At 38.0% G+C, this 24,948-nt stretch overlaps 1 protein-coding gene and 1 long non-coding RNA gene across 14 annotated transcripts in view; one reads left to right on the top strand and one right to left on the bottom strand.

Moving 5' to 3' along the window:
* Positions 1–530: 530 nt before the first annotated feature.
* The window catches only part of NAV1 (neuron navigator 1), a 249,009-nt gene continuing 224,591 nt past the window's right edge, over positions 531–24,948 (bottom strand). For all 12 annotated transcript variants that reach the window (XM_026713013.2, XM_026713016.2, XM_087929272.1 and 9 more), the window contains 13 exons: positions 23,992–24,188; positions 23,660–23,819; positions 21,682–21,844; positions 17,417–17,514; positions 17,184–17,279; positions 15,952–16,111; positions 15,113–15,348; positions 14,675–14,826; positions 13,921–13,992; positions 13,503–13,699; positions 12,744–12,862; positions 12,237–12,434; positions 531–10,703 (listed from right to left, as the gene is read on the bottom strand). In XM_026713013.2, the coding sequence (XP_026568798.1) occupies positions 10,611–10,703; positions 12,237–12,434; positions 12,744–12,862; positions 13,503–13,699; positions 13,921–13,992; positions 14,675–14,826; positions 15,113–15,348; positions 15,952–16,111; positions 17,184–17,279; positions 17,417–17,514; positions 21,682–21,844; positions 23,660–23,819; positions 23,992–24,188 (1,941 nt within the window). In that variant the 3' untranslated portion in view covers positions 531–10,610. The remainder of the gene's footprint in view (positions 10,704–12,236; positions 12,435–12,743; positions 12,863–13,502; positions 13,700–13,920; positions 13,993–14,674; positions 14,827–15,112; positions 15,349–15,951; positions 16,112–17,183; positions 17,280–17,416; positions 17,515–21,681; positions 21,845–23,659; positions 23,820–23,991; positions 24,189–24,948) is intronic.
* LOC148126072 (uncharacterized) overlaps positions 10,654–24,948 on the top strand; it is a 77,965-nt gene continuing 63,670 nt past the window's right edge. The window contains exon 1 of one of the 2 annotated variants that reach the window (XR_015742745.1): positions 10,654–10,727. This is a non-coding gene — a long non-coding RNA (uncharacterized LOC148126072). Of the gene's footprint in view, positions 10,728–14,692; positions 14,812–24,948 lie in introns of those variants that run through there. The other variant, XR_015742744.1, reaches the window with a different exon arrangement.

Here is a 24,948-nt window from a genome sequence, read left to right as displayed (position 1 = left end):
ACATGTGGAAAACATTAGAGAATTCCAAGTAAGAGACACATCTTCTTAACTAATTGATATAGTGATAGAAAGCACATCTGACACTGTTGTAGTCAGTGGTGGGATTCAATTTTTTTTACTACCAGTTCTGTGGGCGTGGCTTGGTGGGCGTGGCAGGGGAAGGATACTGTAAAATCTCCAGTCAGAGGTGGTATTTGCCGGTTCTCTGAACTACTCAAAATTTCCGCTACCGTTTCTCCAGAACTGGTCAGAACCACCTCTGGTTGTAGTGCAATGGAGAACTAATGAAATTGGCTAAATTCAGGCAATGTGTTTAACTTGATTATTGAGCTAACCTATTTCTTGGTTTACATAGACCAATGAATCAAAATGCCAAAATCCAGAAAGGTTGGATTTTGTGACTAAAGAAAAAAGTAACTCAGTTCCACATGTTATATAAATACAACCATTAAGTAGAATGGGAGGTATTGATGATCACGGGGACTACACACTGACAGTTGTAAGATTTCTTTGAACAGAGAGGATCAACATGCAGGCAACACAGGAGTTCACTTTATTTAAACGTCAAAAGGTGTTAAGACAGACCAGTATTCCCAGAAAAAACATGCTGTACAACTCAGCACAGCAGCTCAGCAGAGACTTGGTGAAAAGTACCATACTTTGCTTGGACATTTTATTTTTATTTTGCTTTAAAAGCTTCTCTTTTGGGGGACTTTTACCCCCCTTTCTTTTACCAATAGTATAAACAGTCTGTGTTGGAAACAGTCCAGATGGCAGTAGTTTCCTTGTGATTGTTTCTGCAGTTATGTACAACATCTGGAATTTTTTATTTCATTTTGTTTACATCAGTTATAAAAGAAATTGCAAGTTTACAAAGAACAGTTTTCAGAAAAGAAAGAGAACATATCAAATAATAAACAAAAAGCAAGAAAGAGAAAGAAGCAAGATATAAGATAGCATAGAAACTGGGACCATAAATCTTCTGAGAAATTTAAAAAGTGGTATAAAACCCCCTAGAAGGAATACCATGCAGTTAAGAAACACTAACTCTGCCAATACACACCTCTCCTAAACAGGATTTTTTTCACTTTTTTAATTTTTAAAAAAATGCTTTTTAATTAGAAAAAAAGCTAAAATTGTAAGAGTTGAGCCTCCAGTCAGCAGTAGCTAGTAAGCCAAGGAGACCCTCAACTTTGGTGCTATCCCAGCTTCACCTCAAGCCAAGATCTTCATGATTTGGCTAGAGCAGAAGGGTGACATGTCTTTGGCAGGGAAAGGTGCTACGTTTTCTGATGGAGTGATGAATTAGTGCAATTATTATTATTCCAACAGCTTCCACCTAGCTTTCTGTGGGACTGAGCCCCCAACTATTTAGCACCAATGCTCCTAAGTAGGAGCCACCAGGAACCATCCAGCTTTGCCAAGTTTCATGTTCAAATGGATGAAATTCCCAGTCCCCTTGTTTAAATTTATTTGCAATAAATGGAAATGAAGTTAGGATAGCATTCAGTCTGGCCTCTCTCTTTTTCCTTTAACATTGCGTTTGAATTAGTTCTCAGGCATGTAGCTCCACTCTTTCTCATGGATGTAGATCCCAATGCTTGTCAACCAGTGATCTCTCTGGGCTGGTGCTGGGTCTCTTCTGCTCAAGCTAAATAAGGGGTGTGAATAGACATACAAAGCTAAAACCAAACTGCAGAGAAGAAATTAAGCACATTTTCGCTGTATTGCTGAACACAGATACTGTGTTGTACTGTTCTCCGTAAGTGCTATTCAGTAGTTTAGTTAGATCATTTGCCTGGTTTGAATAGGATATCGGTTTCAATCCTTCACACAGTTAGTAAAAGCTTGAAAAGAATCTCAGGAACACACAACTAGGAAGAATCTCCCTATTATAACCTATTAAAAAGTTAGAATAGATAATCTAAGGATCGATATAATGGTTCAGCTTTTCAATGAATTGAACTTGAATCAAGTGTGATTACTATCCTGATTTGAATTACAATTTCTAATAAGTACATATTATTCTTGCTTACTTTTACTTTTGGGAAAAAGACAGCATTTGGGGGTTATTATCAGAATTTTTTAATGTATGTTTAGCCAGGTCACTTATCAATGGAAAAACTCACAGAAGGAAACATAACAGCTATCTATGTTCTGTTTAGCTCCACTTCCCTTTGAGGTTTCTATCACTCTTCTGAATGTGTATTCAATGTACCAGTATTGTCCACCATTACTTGATATGATCTGCACTAGGTTACTATTAATACTATTAAACCATTCTGTAGGTTAAACTATCATCAGAATCACATCCTAAGCCATAGTTTAAAAAGCACAAGTACATAGAAAAGGGTCCTAGTTGACTCCTGTCTACAGGCTTACAGTAGCCCATAAGCATCATGTTCATTAGCAGAACTGAAGGGTATAAATACTTGGAAGGAATGACACTGGCCTGAACTGCCCTATGATTTGTTTTTTATTCAATGGAAAATCAAACTCAACACTAATGAATAAGCTGATTCAACTATTTATATACTTCCAGTGTACAAATCAGTAACTCCCTAAGAGAAGCACTAAATCTGCCCTTCGTGTGTTATCTGAATAGCATACTATAACACACTACTCTTATAAACAAAATGGCCCTGCTGAAAAGTATTCCACTGAATAATTTATCAAACTTAAAAAACAGAATATATGGAAACTGAAATTTCTTCATTAATAACACTACAGGGCATCTGTATTCGATTGTGAATTATTCCAACTGCAGTAAGAGATTCCAGTCTTCCTCTGTGCTCTCCCAGAAGAAGATTGGAAATTTTTACTTGAATCAAGGTAATGCATCAGTTCTCACTTCACCCCATTTAATTTGGGACTTAATCAAAAGTTACTCTTTATCATGGGATCCCATTATAATAGCACTAGACCAGAGAGATTAGCTGGGAAGAGTCTGATAAGCTTTTTCATCTAGTTTTCATTAACTTTATTCCAGGAAGCCCTGCCAACTTAGTGAAAAGAGTGAGCTAATGCAGAGAAAGCAGCACAAGAAACATGAAAGGCCAAGTTCCTGTGGAAGAAGGCATTTTAAAATTTTGCTCCACAATTTCTTCCACTGACCAAAACAGCTGCTGGGAGGTGTACATTGTACAATCAGAAATGAGTCAGCAAACCACAGTTACTCACATATTGTTTTTTTTTAAAAGCCAAACAAATAAAAAACCCAGTATGATGTATCACAGATACAAGACTCAGCTCCCAAGACTGGTTCCTCAGACTCATTCAGGCCATTAAGTTACAGGTTATTTACAACAGATTCTTATTCTACAAAAATGAAAGGTGTGGGGGAGGCAAATGAGGAACCTTCATGTCAGACCAAGCACAAAGTTTGATATTTTGTAAATCACTGTGCAAAATAGCCCCAATGCAACAGGTGCTTGAGATTGGCGAATGGTGCTCAGCAAGAACATTTTCAAAAAGATAAGAAAAAAGAACATGGGCACAAATTGGGAGGAGAAAGCACCAAATGTGAAACAGAATATATCCTAAAGGGAAAGAGGGCAGAAGATTAGAAAATGTTTCCATTGGGCTGATTTAATACATTTTATATCGATAATTTAAAGCACCTTAAGTAATTTACTTAAAAATGTAAGTCTTGTTTAACTTGCATCTGAGTAAGCATAAGATCAGGATGCAAGGAAGAGCCTCCAAGGGTTAACTGGAGAAGCAGATTGTTAGAAGTATTTTTGTATTAGTGATTTATGAATTTGGGTTTAGTCCCCCTACATAGCCACCTTTACTTTTAAGACAGTGAAATGTACATTTACTTCACAGTACTGCTTCAGTTAAAAGTGGATACAGTAAAAGAGAACTCACGAATTGAAAGGGGCAGTTCCTATTGTAATTCTAGTATCTGGGAGTTGTGATAGAAGTCAGTATTTGCATCATGTATAGTTGTCCTTTTTTAAAAAAAAAGTCAGTGACATTCTTTCAAGTTATTGCTTTTTGGGGGAAAGGGATTAAATAGGACTTCAAGCTTTAAAGTAGCTCTAAATATAACTCACAAGAACCCACCACTAGGATTCTAAATGACCCTACTAGTGAGACCACTGCGATTTTCTGCTACTACTGACATCACCCAAGTGCTAAAGAAGAAAGAGGTCTGAAATAGAAACTTCAACAAATATGAGGTCTAGAAAGATCCACCTGCCTAACACTTCCATTTCCAACTAATCAGATTGGAGAAAAACTGCATAGCCTTTGTAGAAATTTGGAGAATGCTACACTAATACAGAAGCACTAGAAAAACTTGTGTTGCCTACAAAATGACTGAACTGATGACACTATAAGATGTTTTGCTTCTCTTGTACATTAGCTAAGAATTCTGGAGGCTTATTTTATATTTTCAACTCCTAAAGCCAATTAAAGACTGAAAAGTCCTAAGAAGGAATAAAAATATTATCTCCCTAATGGAATGGGGGACCTTGGCTCTTACATTTTGCAGGCACTCTCTTGAAAAAGGTGTCCAAGTATGGAGGTTTTGGAAAGTTGTAATTATATCTCTCCTGTTTGCATACATTTGGCTGGAAAGGAAAATGAAGGAAGACAAAATGTGCAAACACATAATATCTTGACCCTGTCACCAGCAAGTTGTATGGATTTTGAGTGAGGAGGCTTCTCTGAGACAGAATACTCACATTCAATATCAGTTGCACAGAAGGATAGTGCAGTTCTTATATAAGTTGGCAAAAAATGTTACATATTTAGCACCTATGCTGTTGCAGAAGATTAAACAAGGACATTAAAGATTCAGCCTAGTTAGATTTTCATTTTCTATGCAACAGTTTTCTTTAAACCAGTCTGGGTGTACCTTTTGTCATCTATTATGTCATCCATTGGGTTCCAAAGCAAATTAATATCTCCATTACATAAAACAAAATATGTACATATGTATAGTTATACAAAGATAAGTGAGCACCTTGGATTTGCATGAAATAATCAGTCATAAACTCCCACTATGATGTTAGATGACCCACCCATTAAAAAACAATGATTACAGAAGTATTTGAATAATAGAGTTGCTATGCAGTTGGCTACCAATGGAAAATAAGGGGAAATACATTACATTACACATTTTTCTAACCACCAAATTGCCTCTGATTTTTTGGATTTCTTGATACAGATTTTGGATAGCAATATTATGAATTAGTTAGCTGATACTATGACCGGCAACTACCATCATCTGAAGTTCTACTTCAGGAAATGGTTTACTCTCACTATTGATAACTGGATGGTGAGAAATTCTGTAGTTTCATCTGCAATCAGTCAGTTAGGAAGCACTAGCTATCACAATATAGCTAGCTTGGAGCCTTGTTTGTTTAAAAAATTATTTGAATATTTGAATCAGCAATTATTATTTTGAATCAATATCACTGCATCTTGATTTGCATTTTACCAATTAATTAAATAAGGATCCACATGTACAAATGTTTTTTTTTCTTATTTGTCATGTGCCTCACATCTTTAAACTTAAGACTTGAAGTACTGGGATGTGGTTATTTGATTGTATTCAGCAAAACTGGAATCTGAAGGAAATGTTGAAAATGCAGAAAGTTTTATAAATATTATGTGAATTGTATAATATTTATATTATTATAAAATATTAATAAGGAGATGAATCTAGCATCCAAAATGAAAATGGCATGGAGTGGGGAAGAAGGGTTGTTTTCCATCCATCTTTGAAAACATTTCCTATAAATTGCTCTTAGCCACCAAATTCATCTCAGGCTGATCATCTGGATAGACAGCCAAGTCAATGGAGAGACCTGCTGGATTTGAGTCCTTAATCTAGAACTTTAGTTTCCCTTTGATTACTAATTTAGAGGACTAGTTCTGTTGAAAAACCACCCAGACAAATGGCTCCTAATCCTTTGAAAGCAAGGTCAAACCTTTTATGGTTAGTTATGAAATTTTGATTGGGCCAGCCCTGAGTTTGAATAAGATGCTTATCTTTTACTGTCTTGTCTTAAAGATCTAAAGAAATAGTCTTTACTTTAGCTTCAAAAGTGTCAACATCTTATTTGCTTGCATTTCTTTATTGTCTTCTTCCCCAGTCAGATATTCTCTACATATGTTGGAGCACAACTTTCATTATCTCCTGTTGCAGAAGATGATCGAAAGTTATAGTCCAAATATCTCAGGGACACCAAGCTGGGTAAGGCTGTCCAGTTAGTAAACATTGTTCTTGCCAGATATTGACTAGACAAGAAAATTCAGTGGAATGAAGTAAAACTTCTTTGGGTAGTATTGCTTATTCTAACAAAAGGAGTGAATCAGCAACAGAGGAATTCCATTTATTAACAGAAACCTTTGCTTTCAGAAGAAGAGCTAGTTCTTGGCTAGGACTTTCATCAGGGGTCCCCCAAACTTGGCAACTTTAAGACTTGTGGACTTCAACTCCCAGAATTATGGGAGTTGAAATCCACAAAGTTGCCAAGTTTGGAGATCTCTGACTTACTTAGTCCAATATAAGGTAATTGAATAAGCATGTAGGGATAGGAGGATGATTTTGTTCATTAGCTTTAGGTGTTTCAGAATGAAAGGCAGCTGCTGAATTAATTAGTCAGTCAACCAACTAAGCAGTTCTAAACAACATAGTCAATAGGCATTGGGTGTTACTCTTCCTTCCTTGGGCTCTTTCTGCTGAACATAAACTATTCTACTCTTGGAGGAAATAGGAGGCAGGGAGACCTAAAAAAAACCCTGAGACAACATCATATTTATGAGAGGAATAACTTGTCTACTAAAAATCCTTGTAATTTGTTAGTACAGCCTTCTTCCACTAGAGCCATGCAGATGTGTTGAACTATAACTCTCAAGCCAGGCAGATTGTAAAGAATCTTGGAGACAAGGGTGGAAAGTTTGCACAATTATCTAACTTTGTTGATCAAGATCACTTTGTATCTGATGTTGTTTACAAGTAAAACCTAGGTTAAATAGATGGAGGGTTACAAAAGGACTTCATTGATAGTAAAATAGAGAAAATGCTGAATGAAAAGGCTCTACAAAAACATAGGAAGCCAAGAAATTTTATACTTCTTACACATTATGTCAATCATTTAATTTCATACTCTTGGTGTAGGAAAAGCAGTGCAAAATTCTATCCTTGCATTATCAAAATTATTATTTGAATACTAATTTTTACACAGATGGCCAGTATTCTTGGCAAGCGTTCATTAGTTCAAAAAATTCAAGTCTTTCTATTTTACATGTTTGCTGAGTTAAGGAAAAGTTAAAGCAGTTTTGGAAAAAGATGTAGGCTATAGGCATACCTAGACAGGTCTTCTATTCCTCCTTATAGGCTTGTGATCACATCTGGAGCATGTGCTCTTTATAATGATCACTACCTGTACTTACATCCTGTAAAGAAATTTTTTCTCCAAATTGGGCCCCTAACCATGCCCAAGAAGGGACAAATTGTTCAAAATAAAATTGGGGGTTGGGAGGGAAGGAGACTGGAAGAACAACCCATGTTCTAAAGCAGCCCAGTGAAAACTAGGCATCCTCAATGGCCATAGAAGAATGGGGTATGGTGAGGAAAGAATTGTGTAACTATAAAGAATTTGGATGGCTATTTGGTACAATAAATAAAAATGAACTCTCCAATGAAACTTTTTAAGTGTATCCTGAATTGTTATATTACACTTACATAAGAAGAAAATAAACCAGCATTGGTTTCACAAGGTTCCTTTATGGCAAAGTCATGGACAAAAAAGACTCTATATACATTCTATATAGGGACTAGGTAAGTGCAAAATATAGCATATGAAGCTGGAAAATGTTCTTACTCACTTCCTAAAAACACATTTTTTAAAAGAGAAAATACTGAAAATCTGGGCAACATCACCTGAATGCTCAGAACTATATAAGACCAAAGGTATTTGGCACAATGTGTCTATCTACAGGCCTTGTGAAAGATTTGCCAATATAAACCCAACAGGTTCCACCATGAGGGAAAGCAAGAGGCAGTGATAGGAGCCATGAGAGGATGAAAGATTAACCCAGGGGCATTGGCAGTGGGGTATGTATGGGGTGAGATGATTAAACAAGCATCACAATGTCATGTCTGTTTTGTAAATATGTTTCAAGGCCTCATGCACAAACAAGAGAGAGCTTGCATCACAAGGACACAACGCCCATTTAGTCACTTTGACAAAAGCACTGCTGCAGATGCCTCTGGGTTAGTATGTTTTATTATTAAAATTTTAGCCCATGGAAGAAAAAAATGTGCAAGAACTGAGGTTACATTTTAAGAAATTTGACACTTTTTAGATGTCTCTTCTCACAGGCTCTGCTGAAATGAGAACTAAACAGATATAGTGCTTAGATTAAAAAACAGTCTGCTGTGGATTGTTTGGGACCCATTTCATCAATGAGGCATTCTGCCATGAGATCAAAGTGAGGCAGAATTGCCTCAGGAAATCCTTTTGCTCTGATGTCAAAGAGTTCTGCATGCACAGAAGATCTACCTAGTAAAGTAAAACAGCTATACTGCTGTTCAGAGATGGGGATTTGTGTTATTCTGTGGTTCTGCATTGGAGGGATGCTTTACTCAAGCTTTCAATAAGGTATCTCTTCATATGTCTGCATGGCACTACTGAAAAAGCAGAGGTGTGCATTATGGAGAACCTAATCATTGTGTCTTCCTGCCACAGAAGCTAAAATTCAGACTTTTACCTTATTTGATCAAAAGTAACAAAAGCTTATGGCTGTGGAGTACACTGACTCCTCCTATAGTCTAATTTCTTTCGACTAGAAGTTGGCAAGTGTGCCTCAAAGAACATCAGTAGGACATTTATAGAACATTTGAGTCCGAGGGCTGGTCTATCATCTATAATTTCAATTTTTAATGTAAAACACATATCAATAGAATCTACACTGACATTTTCTTGAGACAAATTCTCTAATCAAAAGATTTATATAGCTAGTCTAAATAGTTATTTAAGTATATTATAAATCCTGGGGGAGGAGGGGGGGGTCGCTTCATATGAGAGTGCTCTTCAGTTGCCCCAAACTTAATGCCTCAAGGGTCAAGACTGATTGGAATTGCAATCAAAGTCATCTAGTTAAGGGAATACTTGTGTAGTGATGGCTATTTGTTTGGCAAATCATATAAATGACACCCAAGGCTAAATGTTTAAATGTATATATTCAACCTTGGTTAAAATGTTACTTTCCAGATGTATTTCACACACACACACACACACACACACACACACACACACACACACACCGCAAGTTTTGTAATCCTCAACCAGCAGGACTGTGCTGGTTGAAGATTAGAGGAGTTGAGTTCCAGCACATCTGAATGGCAACAGACTCAAGACAGCTCCTATAAAAAGGATCTATTACCCTGTGTCCCCAAAATAAAGTGAGAGAAAATGAATGGAAGAAAAGAGATTTGCAAGCACATTGATAAGCACTACAAAACTGGGGGGGAAATGATGATGTTGCTGTCTATTAAATGCTGCACTACAATGATCCATTCTCCCTTTGATCACAGTTTTCTGACCTCTTGTGCTTTTCAGAAAGAAATTATATGGAATGGCACAAGAAGGGGAGTCCACATGCAAATTGTGCATAGGTTGTGCTGCTGATTCAATTCTGTGTGCATCTGATGCAAGCTGCAAGGATCCAGGAAGTGGATTTAAGTTACTGGAAGTCATCCAGTCAGCACCAATTTCAGTTGGAGGGACTGTGGGAATGAAATTCACAGAAAAGTAAACAAGAAAAAGATAAACTGAAACTGAAAAAATAAAATTAACTCAGGAGGCTCCTTCCTGTGGAACCAAAAGCAGATGACTAAACACAGAACATAATTCCTAGAACCAAAGAGCAAATGGAATGGCCCAGATTAACCAAATAAAATAAAGTGGAGGAGAAAAAAGTGTTTATTGGGAGTTGGAAAGTAAAAAAAAGACCTTCATGCAGATTAAATAAGGAGGGTACAAAGACAAGAGTTAACAGTCTTACTAGGTCTTTGCCTACGTTGATTGTGGCAGGAAAGTCAAAGGGCAGCAACTGCAGGAAACGGCTCCAAGAGCAGCAATGACGCTTTCTCATGCTTTCTGGGATTTGCTTTTTTTTAATTTTATAAAAAAATCCTCATTTTAGGGTTCCACAAACTTGGCTATTGCCCTGCCTGTTAGCACTAACCCTGCAGAAATACAGCAGCCAGCTCTGTGTGGCTATCTCCAGTCTCTTGCCTTACACAAGAACATTTATGTTGGGAACACTGGATGTGAGGGATTTCTTGATGCTCCCCAATCATACTGTAAAACCAGGAGTTTTTGACAGAGGCAGAAAGCCCAAGAATAAAACCCACCATTCTCTTACCACCAGAGTTATTGGAGGTGGAGTGAGAGCAGTGTCTTGCAAAGGAGACCCAACTGTTTCCTATTTCACTGTTCACCTGCACAGATCCCAAAGGAAGTGACCACCACTCTGGGGTGTTTATTCCAGACTGCAGGTTCCAGAGAAAAAAAGAAAGAAGACCTAGGAGTGAAGACAACCAAGACTGGCTCATTCGTCTCCATTCTATCGCAATGCAGTTATTTTTAGAGTGCAGACTGCACATTGGGGTCCAAAGTTTCTCGGTCAGGAGACTCAATGTAGTTGGCTGCTTCCTGGAGCTTCAGCAACATTGCCATCTGTATAGGTAGGATGAAAGACTGGTAAGTAATGATGAAATATACCAACTTTTCTCAGCTTGATGCCTTCCCATGTACTGAGGCTCCCCTTCTTTTCAACAGTGGCTGAGTTTTAAGAGAGCCAGTGTTACAAAAAGCAGCAGAAATAAGGCAGGTTGGTGCAGTTATAACCAATAGATGTACTTCTGATTGAAAATAATCTGCTGAAAGGCATATATAGGGTACCAAGATTCTCACAGAGAGAGGAAGGAATAACTGTGATTATTTCAAGTCATTTGTGTTTTGGATAAGAGGGGATCTAAGATAATGGAAAATATGTACAGTTCTACAAAGAGAAAGTCAATGGCAATTTACGCACAGGTATTTGCATAATGCAAGTTTACCTTTTATAATCTACCAGCCTTATTTACAATACATACTATGAGACTTTGAATCTGAAAGGGATGTGGGAAGGGGATAACCGAATTTTGCAATCCTGTTAATATTTTAGGGGATTAAGATAAGAACACATATGGTCAGTGAAGACAGGCTAACTAAAACAGAAGAAACAGATTGTCTGTTCCAAGTCCAGAATTTGGGACTCCCTCTAGTATCACTCATCCAACACAAGTTTTGTACATGTACTACTCTGTCGGGATCTTACATTTTATATTCGTTTATAGGGACCATTACTTCCAGGACCTCTGTCCCACAATCACTTGCTAGCATCGATTTCTGTTTGGCTCAACAGAGGAATATATGTGACCGTGTTTGCTTCTGTCCTATATCATCCATAACTCATCAATGATTATGTACATAACTATTCCATGTAGTTTTTTTCAGTTGGTATGTAGTGCTCTTTCTTTGACTTATACATCTTTGCCACCTTGTGGCCATATCATGATAATGCCACAGTTTAGGGTTTCTCTTTTGTGAAGGTCCTTATGCTTTCTGAAGAGGTCAACAATGCAGCCTTGATTATATGGCAGAGGAGAACAGAGATTTGTCTCCCCCATGTTAACTTGTGCATTCAGTCTACTGCTCTAGTGTTATTTCAGATATGAGGCATGAAGAGGGAGAAACAAAGATGGTAAAACAGAGAGGGACATGATGGAGAAACAGCCACTCTGACAACATTACAATTGCCTCCATAGAGCAATTAAGCTAATAAATTAGTAAGGGCTGTCAATTTTTGACAAAATGAAAATTGATGAGGAAAAATTAGCTTTTCTATTCCTATAAGCTATGGGTTTTTTTGAAAAAAATTAATAGATCTTTCCATTAGTGACAAGAACTGGGATAGTAATTCAGGAACATGATTCTGAGTGAATGAAGGCAAATATAGGTATTCCAGGATAATGTTGCCGGGTCCCATCTGGGTCTGTTACTGGGCCAGAAGCTTTGTCTTCTGAGCTTTTGGACTTATGCTGGAGCCCATCTTCATGGAACCTCTCTCGCTTTTTGGTCATGGTGACCGACCCAGATTAGATGATTCTGAGCTCTCAATTTAATTCTCAGTAGCAACTATTCTCATTTGCAAGTATGAAAACTTACCAAGGGATCTGATTCCAAAGAATTGGGTGTAGAATCCTTGCCACTCCGTTCCTCTGGAGGAGACACTATGCTGTGGGGCCCCACACTGGGTGGAGGGAGATGGTATAATTTTGATTGGTCTTGCTGGGCTGATGGCCAAGGCAGCGTGTCTCTCACCCACTCCACAGGGTCCTCCCAAGCAGCTTTCTGCCCATGCACCTGCAACACAAAAGTGTGAGCTAGGGGTAAGTGGTACACACACACACACACACACACACACACACACACACACAGAGAGGGGGGGGAGTCTTCCAGCTCCTTCACTGAGGAACAGAGTAGAACTTAGAACATGTTCAAGGAAATAGAGGACAAGATTGGAAGGAACAGCTTTTCTTCAGGGTTTTATGAATAATTCAGAGTAAAAGGAAATAGCAGTCTGTAGCTGAGGAGCATACATGCATATTGATATACAGGCTTCAGCCACATCGCTAGTTCTTTTAGAAGAGATGAGGACGCATGGGAAATTACCTTGATCCCATCCTTTGCTCCTTCCTGAAGATAGGGGATAATTGAATTGTTCCATAGATCAATGAACCAGGTTCGGAAATCCTCAATACCAATTGGGCATGACAGGAAGAAACAAGGACCTGGTAAACAGTAAGGGGAAGAAGGTAAACTACTAACCAATGGATGAAGATCAGGCCTATTTAACATCTAGTCTCAAGAGAATTACTTCATTATCATAGTTGCTATGGCTAAGAGGAATCAATATGGAACACATTTACTCCTTAAAAAAGACATTAATTTCCAGTTCCTATGACCATAGTGAGAAGCTATCTGGTATACAGGATTTGCCATTCAATTCTAGAATGTAATTACAGACATTTTGGCCCCTTGAATATTGCAGAGAAGCCTATAGTTAAATGGACGAGTTTGCTCCCTAAAATTTGATAAATTCCAACCCCACAAAGATATCCTCAACAATACAGAAAATAAAAATAATATGGCTGTCAAAAATGTAGACTAAAGAAAAATAAGGATTATATAAAATAATAGTCTAATAAAGAATAAATAAAGCAGAATAACCTAGAAAACTAGACTAGACTCTAGAGTGACTCTAAGGATATGTACATTGCTTTCCCCTCACTATGAATTAACTGCATGGAACTCAAATGAGAGGTCGAAGCTTCCGTGCAGTGTCTTAACCTTTCTTTTATTAGTCCAAAAGAAGATGCAATGTGATGGTGAGATTCATTTCAGCTTCCTGGATGATAAGCTGAAGCTTACCAATAAGAAAATCAGAAGTGCTATGCTTCTCCAAGAAGGTATGGAGGTGATACCAGAGCTTTGGCACCCAATCCAACACACGTAGCAGCTCATCCCGGTTGGCATTGACATCACTGTCAGACTCAAGTAGCTTCCGACGTAAATAGCGCACCAGGAAGCCATTAGCTGGCTCCACGTTATTGGAGAAAGTCAGCATCCTACAGAATAATATGATATGTTGGTCCATGACAAAAACAGAAAGTACTCAATCCAAGCAAATTATCTCCTTCCATTGTCTTTTCTAAACTAAAATATTGAATGAAAGGAAAGAACTCATTCCAGAAAACAATCTGCATAAAGTACATACTCCCCAAATATAAACCTTTGAACTTTACAATATAGAAGAGACATTCTAAATAGACATTACTGTAGTAATTACCTGAAACTGAGATGGAGGCCATGGTTTGGACTCATTTTAACAGGCTGGTTAGTCGTTCCAATTATGTAAGGGCTGAAGGAAAAGAAAGAAAATTGCATATAGTGTATTTGGATTCTGGTAGGGAAAACATTTTGCTTATATACATGACTTATATGGCTGCCTATCTGACATAATGACTCTAAGTGGCTCATAATATACTCAGAACTTATTTATTCCACCACTTTCAGTAGAATTGGGGGGGTTGGTTTTGTTTTGGGTTTTTTGTGCCTTCCAGTCAATGTTGACTCCTGGACACCGAAATGTTGAAGATAAAATACGGTAGTATGGCCACCTTTTTCTGGTAGTTTCATAGTATGGTATTTTATTGCTTTGCTCTGAGGCACAATAAAACAGACTCAGTTATTTTGATTACAGTATTAGGTGTTTGAGACATTGGATGATCTATCAGTCAAACCACAACTTGCTCTATGATCCTGAAGAGAGAAGTTACAACCCTTCTTGCCTATGCCAGGTTGATCATCCAAATTAAGGATGAGAAAGTTCTCTTATTTAATGTCATTCATGTGTTATAACTGAAATAATGGTGCAGCCATGTCATTCACAAAAAGTTATCATTGTTAGGTACAGGATAGGCAGAAAAAAAAATCACAATTTAGCATAATCTGTAAATTCTTCTAATTTACATAGTTTACAGGGCAGGATCTTTATTCTGGTATTTGTAAGTTCAATACCAAGACGTATCTTGGTTTCTCACCATTTGTGGTATTTGCAGGTAAGTGCTCCATTGACAAGCTCACTGATGGAACCAGGCTCACTCAGGTCATCTAAGAGAATAACTAATGGAACATCGATCCCTGTTTCCCGATCAATCTGATTGGCTAGATTGGAGAGGTAAAGTTGTAAGTCCTGGTGCAAACAATGAAAGTAATATGTTATTGTATCAATAGAGACAGAATATTCAGAAACATTACAATTCAGAAACACAGGGACATCAGGAAAATTCACTGAAATTAATTTCATTAAAATTAAATTTAGAATTACACTGAAAAAATGAATGATTCCATAAGGGATAAATTGTCCCAACTAAAATAACAGAGGAAGCTATAACTAAGATCATGTAAAGATTTGAGTTAAGAACTGGAGATACTGTCTTTGTGACTATTCAGAAATGAAACCATTAAAAGTTCCCTACCTTGCATGATTGCTGGTGCATGTTGAAAGTATTAACAATGCCTTCAATAACCTCGCGGCCTGAACGTTCCACCAGGTATTCAGCCAGACGATTAGTCAGATAGGTCTTGCCAGTTCCACTTGGTCCAGAGAGAATAAGGCGCCGGTGCTTGAGTAGAAGGCTTATGTAGTGCTGCATCATTGGTTTGGGGATAAGAGTCTCAAAAACCAGGCTGTCCACACACTTTTCTTTCAAACCTACGCCCAAGAATATTACAAGAAACCTTCATAACATCACACAGTAGACTCAATTTTGCAATACAATGGTCTTTCATGTGCCAGACCAGTTTCCTTCTTTTTGTAGCAATTTTCAATTGTTTACCGTAGCTTCTTCCTAGTTAGCCAGAAATATGCATATTGTAAAAGCCTCATGCTTATCAGACATTACTCCTACTTTGAAAGGCACTTAATAAACAGATTTTTGCATCAAATTGACATGTCTGTCTGAAAAGGACTTATGAGGAAGCATTCAGATAACCTACCATTAATTATTTGGACTCCCAATTTGAGAAATTCAGATTAAATAATAATCTGAAGGGATCTTGAATCTGAGATTTATTTCCATGTAATACCATGGAATGCTATACAGAGAGAATGCTATACTAACATAAACAAGTACAATTCTTTGCATATAATTAGTACAGCATAGTGCTACAGTGTTAGGGTCATCCACATCACCTATCATCACCTAATTCTGGATTTAGGAGTGCTTTCCAGAGCCTGACTTAATCCTGTTGCTTTTTCCTCTCTCTCAGTCATTTGGAAATAAACAGTTAAGAACCAATGGAACAAAAGCAGGACCTTTCAAAGTCACAGCAATGCTGGTCACACCCCGGCGGGAAGGAGGTAGTTCTGGTGGCTCCATGTCCAAGATTCTTTTAACATGGTTGATGCTGTAGCCATAGACAGACTCAATGCTGAGTCCCAGAGTCAGAGCAGGATCCATCTTGGTCACATAATCCTAAATAAAGGACAGAAAGTTTTCCAATTAGTGAGGCTCTCAAAAAATAATAATGGTATGCTTGTTCTAAGAATACAGTGAGGAAAGGGAGGATATGCATGATCTTTAGAAATAAGATCAGCTATAAAGATAGATAATAACTGCCACTACAAATATGTCTTAAAACAACAACAAAACTCCCATATAGCATCATGTACTCTGTTCATTGATCCACTGTACTCTCTCCCGGTTTTTCAGTTCTCCCTGTCAGGCACTCAACATTCTGTGGCCACTGAGCATGCTCAGCCTACCATGGGTTATTTTAAGAATATATGTTGTTGTTTTTCTCCTCTTGTCTCCTCTCCTCTCCTCTCCTCTCCCCTCCCCTCCCCTTTTCTTTCTTTGCATTTTCTACAACTGATATCTTCCTTTTCTAGCTGACTTTAAATCCATATTAAATTTAAATTTTATCTAAATTTATCATATAGATAAATATTCAATGAATATGTAAAATAACTTCAATTGCAATGGTAAAGATTGATAGCAGAGGTGAACTGCCCTCCTTAGACTGATGTGATTAAAGGTGAATAGCTTAAAAAAAAAACCCACAATTTTCATTTATTCACCGTATTATTCATAGAATGTTTGGAAAGATCAAAAGCTAATTAACTTTCTTATGCAAAAGATTAAACTCCAGCAGACAGCCCCTGGTTTGGCCATATAATAGTCAAGGAAGAAACTCTCCCCCCACGACTCTCTCTCTTTCTGTGTGTATAGAGAGAGAGAAACAGATGGTGATGGTGTATTGCTTAATTTTATTAGGTCCATTTTGTCTTTTTTTCTCTGCCATTTCTCTCTGCCTCATTCCTCTGCTATTCTGTGATTCTTTTTAACTTAGTAGTATAAAAGATGGCCAGTAGGAAAGGCAGCATTTAAAGTTCTGTCTTTAAAGCCCAAGAGGAGCAAGTTACATAAGACTGAGCTATGAATGAATCCAAATTTTGAATCCAAAATTTAATCCTCTAAATATCCGAAATAAAGTTTTTGAAGATGGAAGTGCACCAAAAAAAGTTGTCATTAATTAACAACTTACCTTGAAAACCTGACAGACAGCTTCATCCAGCATTTTCCAGTCCAATTTCCCATTCACTTTGCTACTGCCCAAATAAAACTCCTGCTGCTTCAGGTCCTGGAAGCCAAACCAGAGGTACAATATGGCTGGGGATGTTTAATTCTCATTAAAATTATATCCCCTCACCCAAATATGTTGCACATCAGACATACTGTCCCAAACAGTGACCTCTCCCTTCTTGTGATGGTACTTACTCCTTTGATAATATGCTGAGGTGGCATGCGCACTACTATTCGTAGAACCATTTCATCCTTCTGGGTACCAGCACTGATGCCATCCATTGGCGACAGTTCTGGAAAAGCAAAATTCAAGCACATTATATTTGATCACTTCATTTTAATCACTGAGAAAACCTGCCTGTCCCAGACTGAAATTGAGTTAGTTGCATATATTTGTCCACGAAAAAAAATCTATTCATTCTTCCCCCTCCATTGAGTCCAGAAAGTAGAATATTATTTTTCTTTAAAATTATTTTTAAAATTATTTCCAAAACCTGATGGGACAACTAAGAACTCTGCTTTGGTTTATTTGAATTTAGTAGCCCTCACAGAGAAAGCCCTTATGATTTGAGGAGAAGAATATCTCTTTTACTGTTCCATTGACAATAGTTCCTTGTCACTCCACTTCTAATTTAAATTTATTTATATGATGGCAGATGAGATTCTGCCAAAACGTTGCTACAACTTTAAAAGCACAACTACAATGACGTGGGAAAATACCCGAACAAAGCTGAATGCCATACATGTAAGTACCCGCGAAAACGTAAGAATATATATATATATATACACACACACACACACACACACACACATACACACACACACATACACACACACACACACGCACATATATGTATGTATGTATATATATATACACACACACACGCGCACATATATGTATGTATGTATGTATATATATATGTGTGTGTGTGTGTATACACACACATATATGTACATATACATACATATATGTATGTATGTATGTATGTATGTATATATATATATGTGTGTATGTGTGTGTGTGTGTGTTTTCTTAAGTTTTTGCAGGTACTTACATGTATGGTATTCAGCTTTGTTCGAGTATTTTCCCACGTCATTATACTTGTGCTTTTAAAGTTGTGCGTACATCCTATGCACAAGCAAACCACCCAAAAGCAACTTGCACAAAGAGGAACTAAAAGCCCTGCAAGCCTTAAGGAACAACAGCAGCATAATCATACTTCCAGCAGATAAAGGTAATGCCACAGTAGTAGTGGATAGAAAAGACTACGAAACAAAATTGTCAGACCTACTCCAAGACTCCAAATACAAACCCATAAACACGGACCCAACCACATATCTGGAAAAAATAACCAAGAAGAAAATTATAACCAGCCACATGAGCAAAGAGATCCAACAGACGATCACCCCAAGAGAAAAATCTTCCAGATGCCCTAAACTATACGGCCTCCCAAAAATACACAAAGACATACCTCTCAGACCCATAGTCAGCTCCAGAGGAGCACCACTACAAAACCTAGCCAAATACCTAGCAAAGCAGCTACAGCCCCATGCTGAAGCAGCAGCTTCACATGTACAAAACTCATACCACCTCTTGGAAATGATCAAAGATCTACACGTGGAACAAAAAGATCTGCTTGTAAGTTTCGACGTGGTTTCACTTTTCACTCAAGTCCCGATAAAAGAAACTCTTGAGATCATCAAAAATAAATACCAACCACCCAAACACCTCATGGAACTAACAGAACGCTGCTTAACCAACACATATTTCATATACAAATGACAAAGATACAAGCAAATTGAAGGAGCCCCTATGGGATCACCACTGTCACCCGTCATTGCAAACCTGTTCATGGAAGAATTTGAATCCAGAGCTCTAGCCAATGCCACCCACAAACCCAAACTATGGTTAAGATACATCGATGACACATTTGTGATTTGGCCCTATGGAAAAGAAAACCTAAACAATTTCCTAACATACCTAAACAGCACACACCCCAAAATCAAGTTCACCATGGAAATGGAAACAAACAAACAATTACCATTCCTAGATGTACTAATCTACAAAAAAACAGATGACATACTAGGACACACCATATACCAGAAGAAAACACACACCAACCGCTACCTCAACGCCCAATCCCACCACCACCCAGCACAGATAAACTCTGTGGCCAAAACACTAATCGCCAGAACCAAACGCATGGCAGACAAGACACACAAAAAGACTGAACTATGCACCCTGACTAAAGTACTGACAGCCAACGGCTTCCACAAAAGCAAAATCACTGGCTTGATCCACAAAAACACACTGAGACATAATACAGACTAGAAGATGAACAGACCTATGGAACAGCTGTCCTGCCCTACGTAAGAGGTACTACAGACAAAATCAGTAAGATACTACACAGGCATCACATCAAGACTGCCTTCAAAACAGACAGAAAAATAGCAGCCATCCTAAGAAACCCCAAAGATAAAATTGACCTGGAAAACCAAGACATATATGAAGTCCCCTGTGCATCATGCCCTGCCATATACATTGGACAGACCAATAGAAGAATAAGTACCCGCCTAGATGAACACAAAAATGCAGTAAAAAAGCTGGAACACACTTCCTCACTAGTCCAACACATGAAAGCCACAGGTCATAGCATTGACTTCAATGGCACCAAAACCCTAGCCACTATAGAAAACCCCAGCCACAGAATTATCAGAGAAGCCATAGAGATTGAAAAAAGACCTGAAAGCATGAATAGAAGAGATGATTCCAGCAGACTGTCAATTATTTGGAAGTCTGCACTCACAAACAAAAAAATCTCCACACCACTAGCCAGGCAAACACCTGGGCACAAACAGATCCCCCCTGATACCTCCAGCTCAAACACACCCCAACCAGGCACCCAGATGAAACCTAGCTTCCTAACAAATGATAGCCATCCATTTACTCGGAGCCAAGCTGCACTAAAAGTCTCCAATACAGGAACACAATGTTGCCGGCCAATCAAGACACAAAAAAGCCACAAAACAGACAGAAGATATTAGAAACACCAATCAAGCAGAACACAGCAAACTTCAAGACCAATAAACACAGACCAAGACTCCCAACCAATCAGGATGAAGAAAAACCATTCTGGTACAGCAGTAGGCTAGCCCCAAATTTAAAACTGAAACAACTGTAAAAGTCTGACTCACAGACGAACACAATACAGAAGCCTGATGATGGCAGATGAGATTCTGCCGAAACATTGCTACAACTTTAAAAGCACAACTATAATGACGTGGGAAAATACCCGAACAAAGCTGAATACCATACATGTAAGTACCCGTGAAAACTTAAGAAAACACACACATATATGTGTGTGTGTGTGTGTGTGTGTGTGTGTATGTGTATCTGTATCTGTATATGTATATGTATATGTGTTGGCTTATATCCAACTTTTTCTCTATTAACTTTCTTTAAAATCTGTCAACAATTCTGGTTTTAAGGTGTTTCCAACTTTCCTTTTTCTCATATCTTCCCAAAAGCCAAACAATCCTGACATTTCTACTTTCTTTTTCTTTTTTAAATAATTCATTCATTTCAAAAGGTAGAAATGTAACAGGTGTAGTTTTCTGGTCAAACTTTCATAAATACTGGCTTTTACATGCCGATAATAATTTCTGTTTAATTAAATACTATCAGTTTAACCTGTGATTTTTATTTCTCTGGTGTATGTTTTGAAACTGTTTTAATGTCTTCTTTAGTAAATAAATCACTATTTTTAGAACGTTGTCTATGTTTTTTTTAAAAAAATATCAGATTTTCCTTCAGAACCTCTGATTCAATTTTACGACAGCCATCATGTATGTATGAGATGATTAATTTAGACAGACACATGCATGCAAACATGTACACTATAAAATTAGTCTCTGGATCTAATCTTATGCTTCTTCTCCTGGGGCATCTGTTCAAATATTGAATATTTCTCTTCCCCCGGCCCCATTTAGATTCATAGAGTCTAACGCAGCCTTTATTTTAGATCTAAGCACATTCCCTTTTCTTTACCCTGGTTCCACTTTCCCCACCCCTTGTAGATTCTCCATTTGAAAGTAAGTTCTGTTAATAAACAAGTGACATTATCAGCAGTCTGTGTATATTACCAACAGGAATTTGCAAAGCAATTTCTGCACAAGCCATTCCTTATACAGAACAGCTGGTTTCCAATTGTTATGGGTTCAAAAGAAAAGTTCCATTTTTGTACACCCCTAATTACTATATGTCACATTCTCCCTGATATAAACAGGGCTTCACATAGCATATATCATTACCGTCTCTTTCTCCTATGAGCCAATTTTGATTCTATCTTTTAAGCATAGACCATTAAACAACAACAATACGAGAAGATCATGATTGAGAGGCAAAAAGTAAATAGCTATCTATTGTTTGATGGTCCCATTTTCCCCTTTTCTTTGCTTACCTGTATCAGTTAAACTGGGGCTGAAAGAGTGACTCAGCTGTAGTCCTAGGGAACGCCTTGGGGAAGATGCAGCAGATGAGCTCAAAACATGGCTGGGGATAGATGATGGCCCAGGTACTACTTTTAGCCGGTCATTTTCAGCTTTCAACAGATCTACTTCCAGCTAAAGGAAATGAACAAAGAGCAAAAGCTGGGATAATAAGAACAACATTCATTCATACCATTCATTTATTTAGAGGGTTTATATGCCACTCCCATCCAAACTGATCTGAGCATTTATATAAATGTAGTTAAAAATTGCAGAATTAAAACCAAGACAACAAAAACACAGCACCATAATAAATAAAACTCTACATCCATTACACTTTGATTACAGAAACAGTGATGGCAATAGTTTATTGATTGATTAGTCTTATGGTTATTTCTTAATTATAGTAAGCAGTTTGTAACAGTCCTATTGAAAAGAACAGTTTTGGCAGCCTTTCTGAAGCTCAGGAGGATAAGGACTATCCTGATCTCATAATAGGCGCCCACTGCCAAAACCAACTTCCAAAGATGGCGATTGAACCGAACCATGTGCTCTGTTGAATCTTCTAAGATAAACAAAACCAATTTGAGGGAGGCAGTCCTGAAGATATCCAGGATCTATGTGATGCACATTGAATTGCACTTGGCAACCAAGATTATGGATTCCAGAGACTAAAGACTAACTTGAACCATTAGAAAAAGAGGTCCTTAAAGCCAAATGTAGTTTTTGTATTTCTTTTCCACTAGACAGCAGGTGCTTGGTATCCCTTTATTTTGTTTATTAGCATTGATGTCAAACCTGCAGTAGTGAAAGTTAAACAATAAAGAGAACAGCAGAACTTTCCTGTTTCCTAAGTAAAAAAATAATAATATTTGAGCTCCAAAACTACATTAGTTCTTGCTTGTGCTCTGTCTCTCTCACTGTCTTTCTCTAACAACACTTATTTTTATTTTTACTTATTCTGAAACAATGTATAAGTTTGGAATATTATTAGGGCAAGAAATGGTTCAAATGATATATTTGGTTAGCCATAAGGTGTGCATCTGACCTTATTTTATTTTTTAATCTCAAGAAATATGTGGGACAGTGGTCACACTGTGACCATGATGAGTTTAAAATTAGAAAAGAGCTTCCATTGGCACTAAAGAGGCTCTTGACCTTTTAAAAAAAATCCTTACCTTGGGGAAAGGCATTTGGAAATTAATCAAAACATTTAAGGATCAATAACCTATGCATAACAGTTCAAACAGTGTACTTCCTCTGATAAAAATAAAACCAGCAGTATCAGCTGTGTGTAATGTGGGGCATGTGTATCATACAATTGTTTTATTGTTTAATGAAAACACACCACAGGCATTCAGAAATTGGTCTCCGTAGTAATGTACAAATTGCAATCTGAGCTATATTGCCAGCTCTGCAGAGCACCAGTCCTACTGTTCTGAGCCGGCTCCCAAACATGACAAGCTCTCTTCAGTTAAATAAATGTTTCCTTTATTAGGAGTGCCAGCAGCCCTGGCAAAAAGTCTCTCTCTCACACACACAACAAGCTAACAAATCTGTCCGGCAGGAAGATGAATAGTAGTCTGCCACACCTGTTCATCTTCACCCCAGAGCTAAGGTGGGGCTTCGCTAGCAGTGGTGGGGCTTCCACCCCAAGGATCGGCCTTATAGATTTCCACTGCTCTCCTCTCCTCTGCCTTCTGCACATCACTATGTCAGGAACTGGACCCAGCTGTTCCCCCACTTCCTCACCAGCCACCTCCAGACCTGGGGGCTGTTGACTCTCCTGGATGCCCCAGGCTCCGCCTCTGTCTCTATCTCTGACAGTTACATTCCCGCTTCCCCCTCAGAGCTCTCAGATTGCCTTGATGCTGGCCCTTACTCCCATGCCACCTCCTCATCAGATTTGGCTGCTGGAGGGGCTGGCAGCCGACAGGCTACAACACCTACCTGCATGTTATGCATAGTTTCACGCAACTGATCCAGCTGATGGGCAGAGTTTAGGGCTTCCAAACGAATGTCAGTCAATTTCATTTCTTTTTCCCATAGTTCTGAGCGTAATTCTGAAACCTCCTTTTTCTCTGGTTCTTCTTCATTGGTCTGGAAAAGTCTGCATAGGGAACAAAAAGCCATTAAAACAGAGAATAAAAGACAAGTACGTGCATAGAATTAATGTTATGTTAAACTTAATCTAATCTTGCCCATTGTGATCTTCCCAAATACCACACTGCCCACTCAAGCCTTCTTCTTCTGCTTCCAGTACAGTTGGAGGCTGGACTTACTCAGTGGTATCAATGCCTACAGAAGAGGAGTTGGAAGATTGGATGGAAGGAGAGGCTGTTTCCATGGATCCATGCTGCAGTTTTGGTGATGATGGGGCTGAAGAATCAGGGGTGGCAATTTCCTCTATATCAGAATAGGAGGAGGCAGATTTTGGACCCTTTTTGATGCTGAAAGCTTTGTTGAAAGAACTTCTTAACTGAAGAGGAAAATACAAATATAGAAAAGGTTAGGAAAGCCCACCCAGAGTCTTCATTAAAACAAGGAAATTCCTCTCTAATCGTTTTGAATATTTTTCAAGACACTCAGTATCCTTGAATGTTTTTTTTTAAAATCACATATATCATATTCTAGACAGTATGTTTCTCACATTAACATTAAGTAAGCCAACAGCTGTTTTAAGAGAATTTATACTCTTTCAAATACAGATCGCTGCATTTAATTAATTATCATTTAAGATACAGATTAATATGCATTTCACCCGTAAGCATGCACTGAGTGAAAAAAAAAAGCACCATTTTTTCAAACATCTTTAAAGAATAGGAATGCAAGCATATAAAAGGTGATTAAAAGGTTAAGAAATATTCATGATTTGTGTTCAGTGCATCTTAATTAGGCTCCACAAGCTACCACCAGTAGACCTAAGAGGATTCAGCAACAATACTGGTTGGTTTCAAGCAAGCCAATGTAAATAAGTTGGGCCAGGCAGTGGGGCCGTGAAAGCCCTTTTGACTAAAGTAGGCTTGCTCCCCTTCACCTCATGGCATGTGCAATGCCTCAAGCTGAGTCAGCTGCTGGCAAGGAAGTGAAATTATTCTAAATGTCACTATTATTATCTCGCCATGAAAAGAACCAGACTGCTTGCATGATTGGAAACCATAAATCTGAGCCCTTGAGGGAAGCTAAATATATAAACCCTGTTTGTTTGAAAGAAAGTTTGCTTGAAAGAAACACAGCCC

The sequence above is a fragment of the Pseudonaja textilis genome, chromosome 3 (genome assembly GCF_049901715.1).
Source record: "Pseudonaja textilis isolate UNSWEBS1 chromosome 3, rPseTex1.2, whole genome shotgun sequence".
Classification (NCBI taxonomy): Eukaryota; Metazoa; Chordata; class Lepidosauria; order Squamata; family Elapidae; genus Pseudonaja; species Pseudonaja textilis.
The sequence above is the reverse complement of the archived record's forward strand: the minus strand, read 5'-3'. Positions and strand labels throughout refer to the sequence as shown.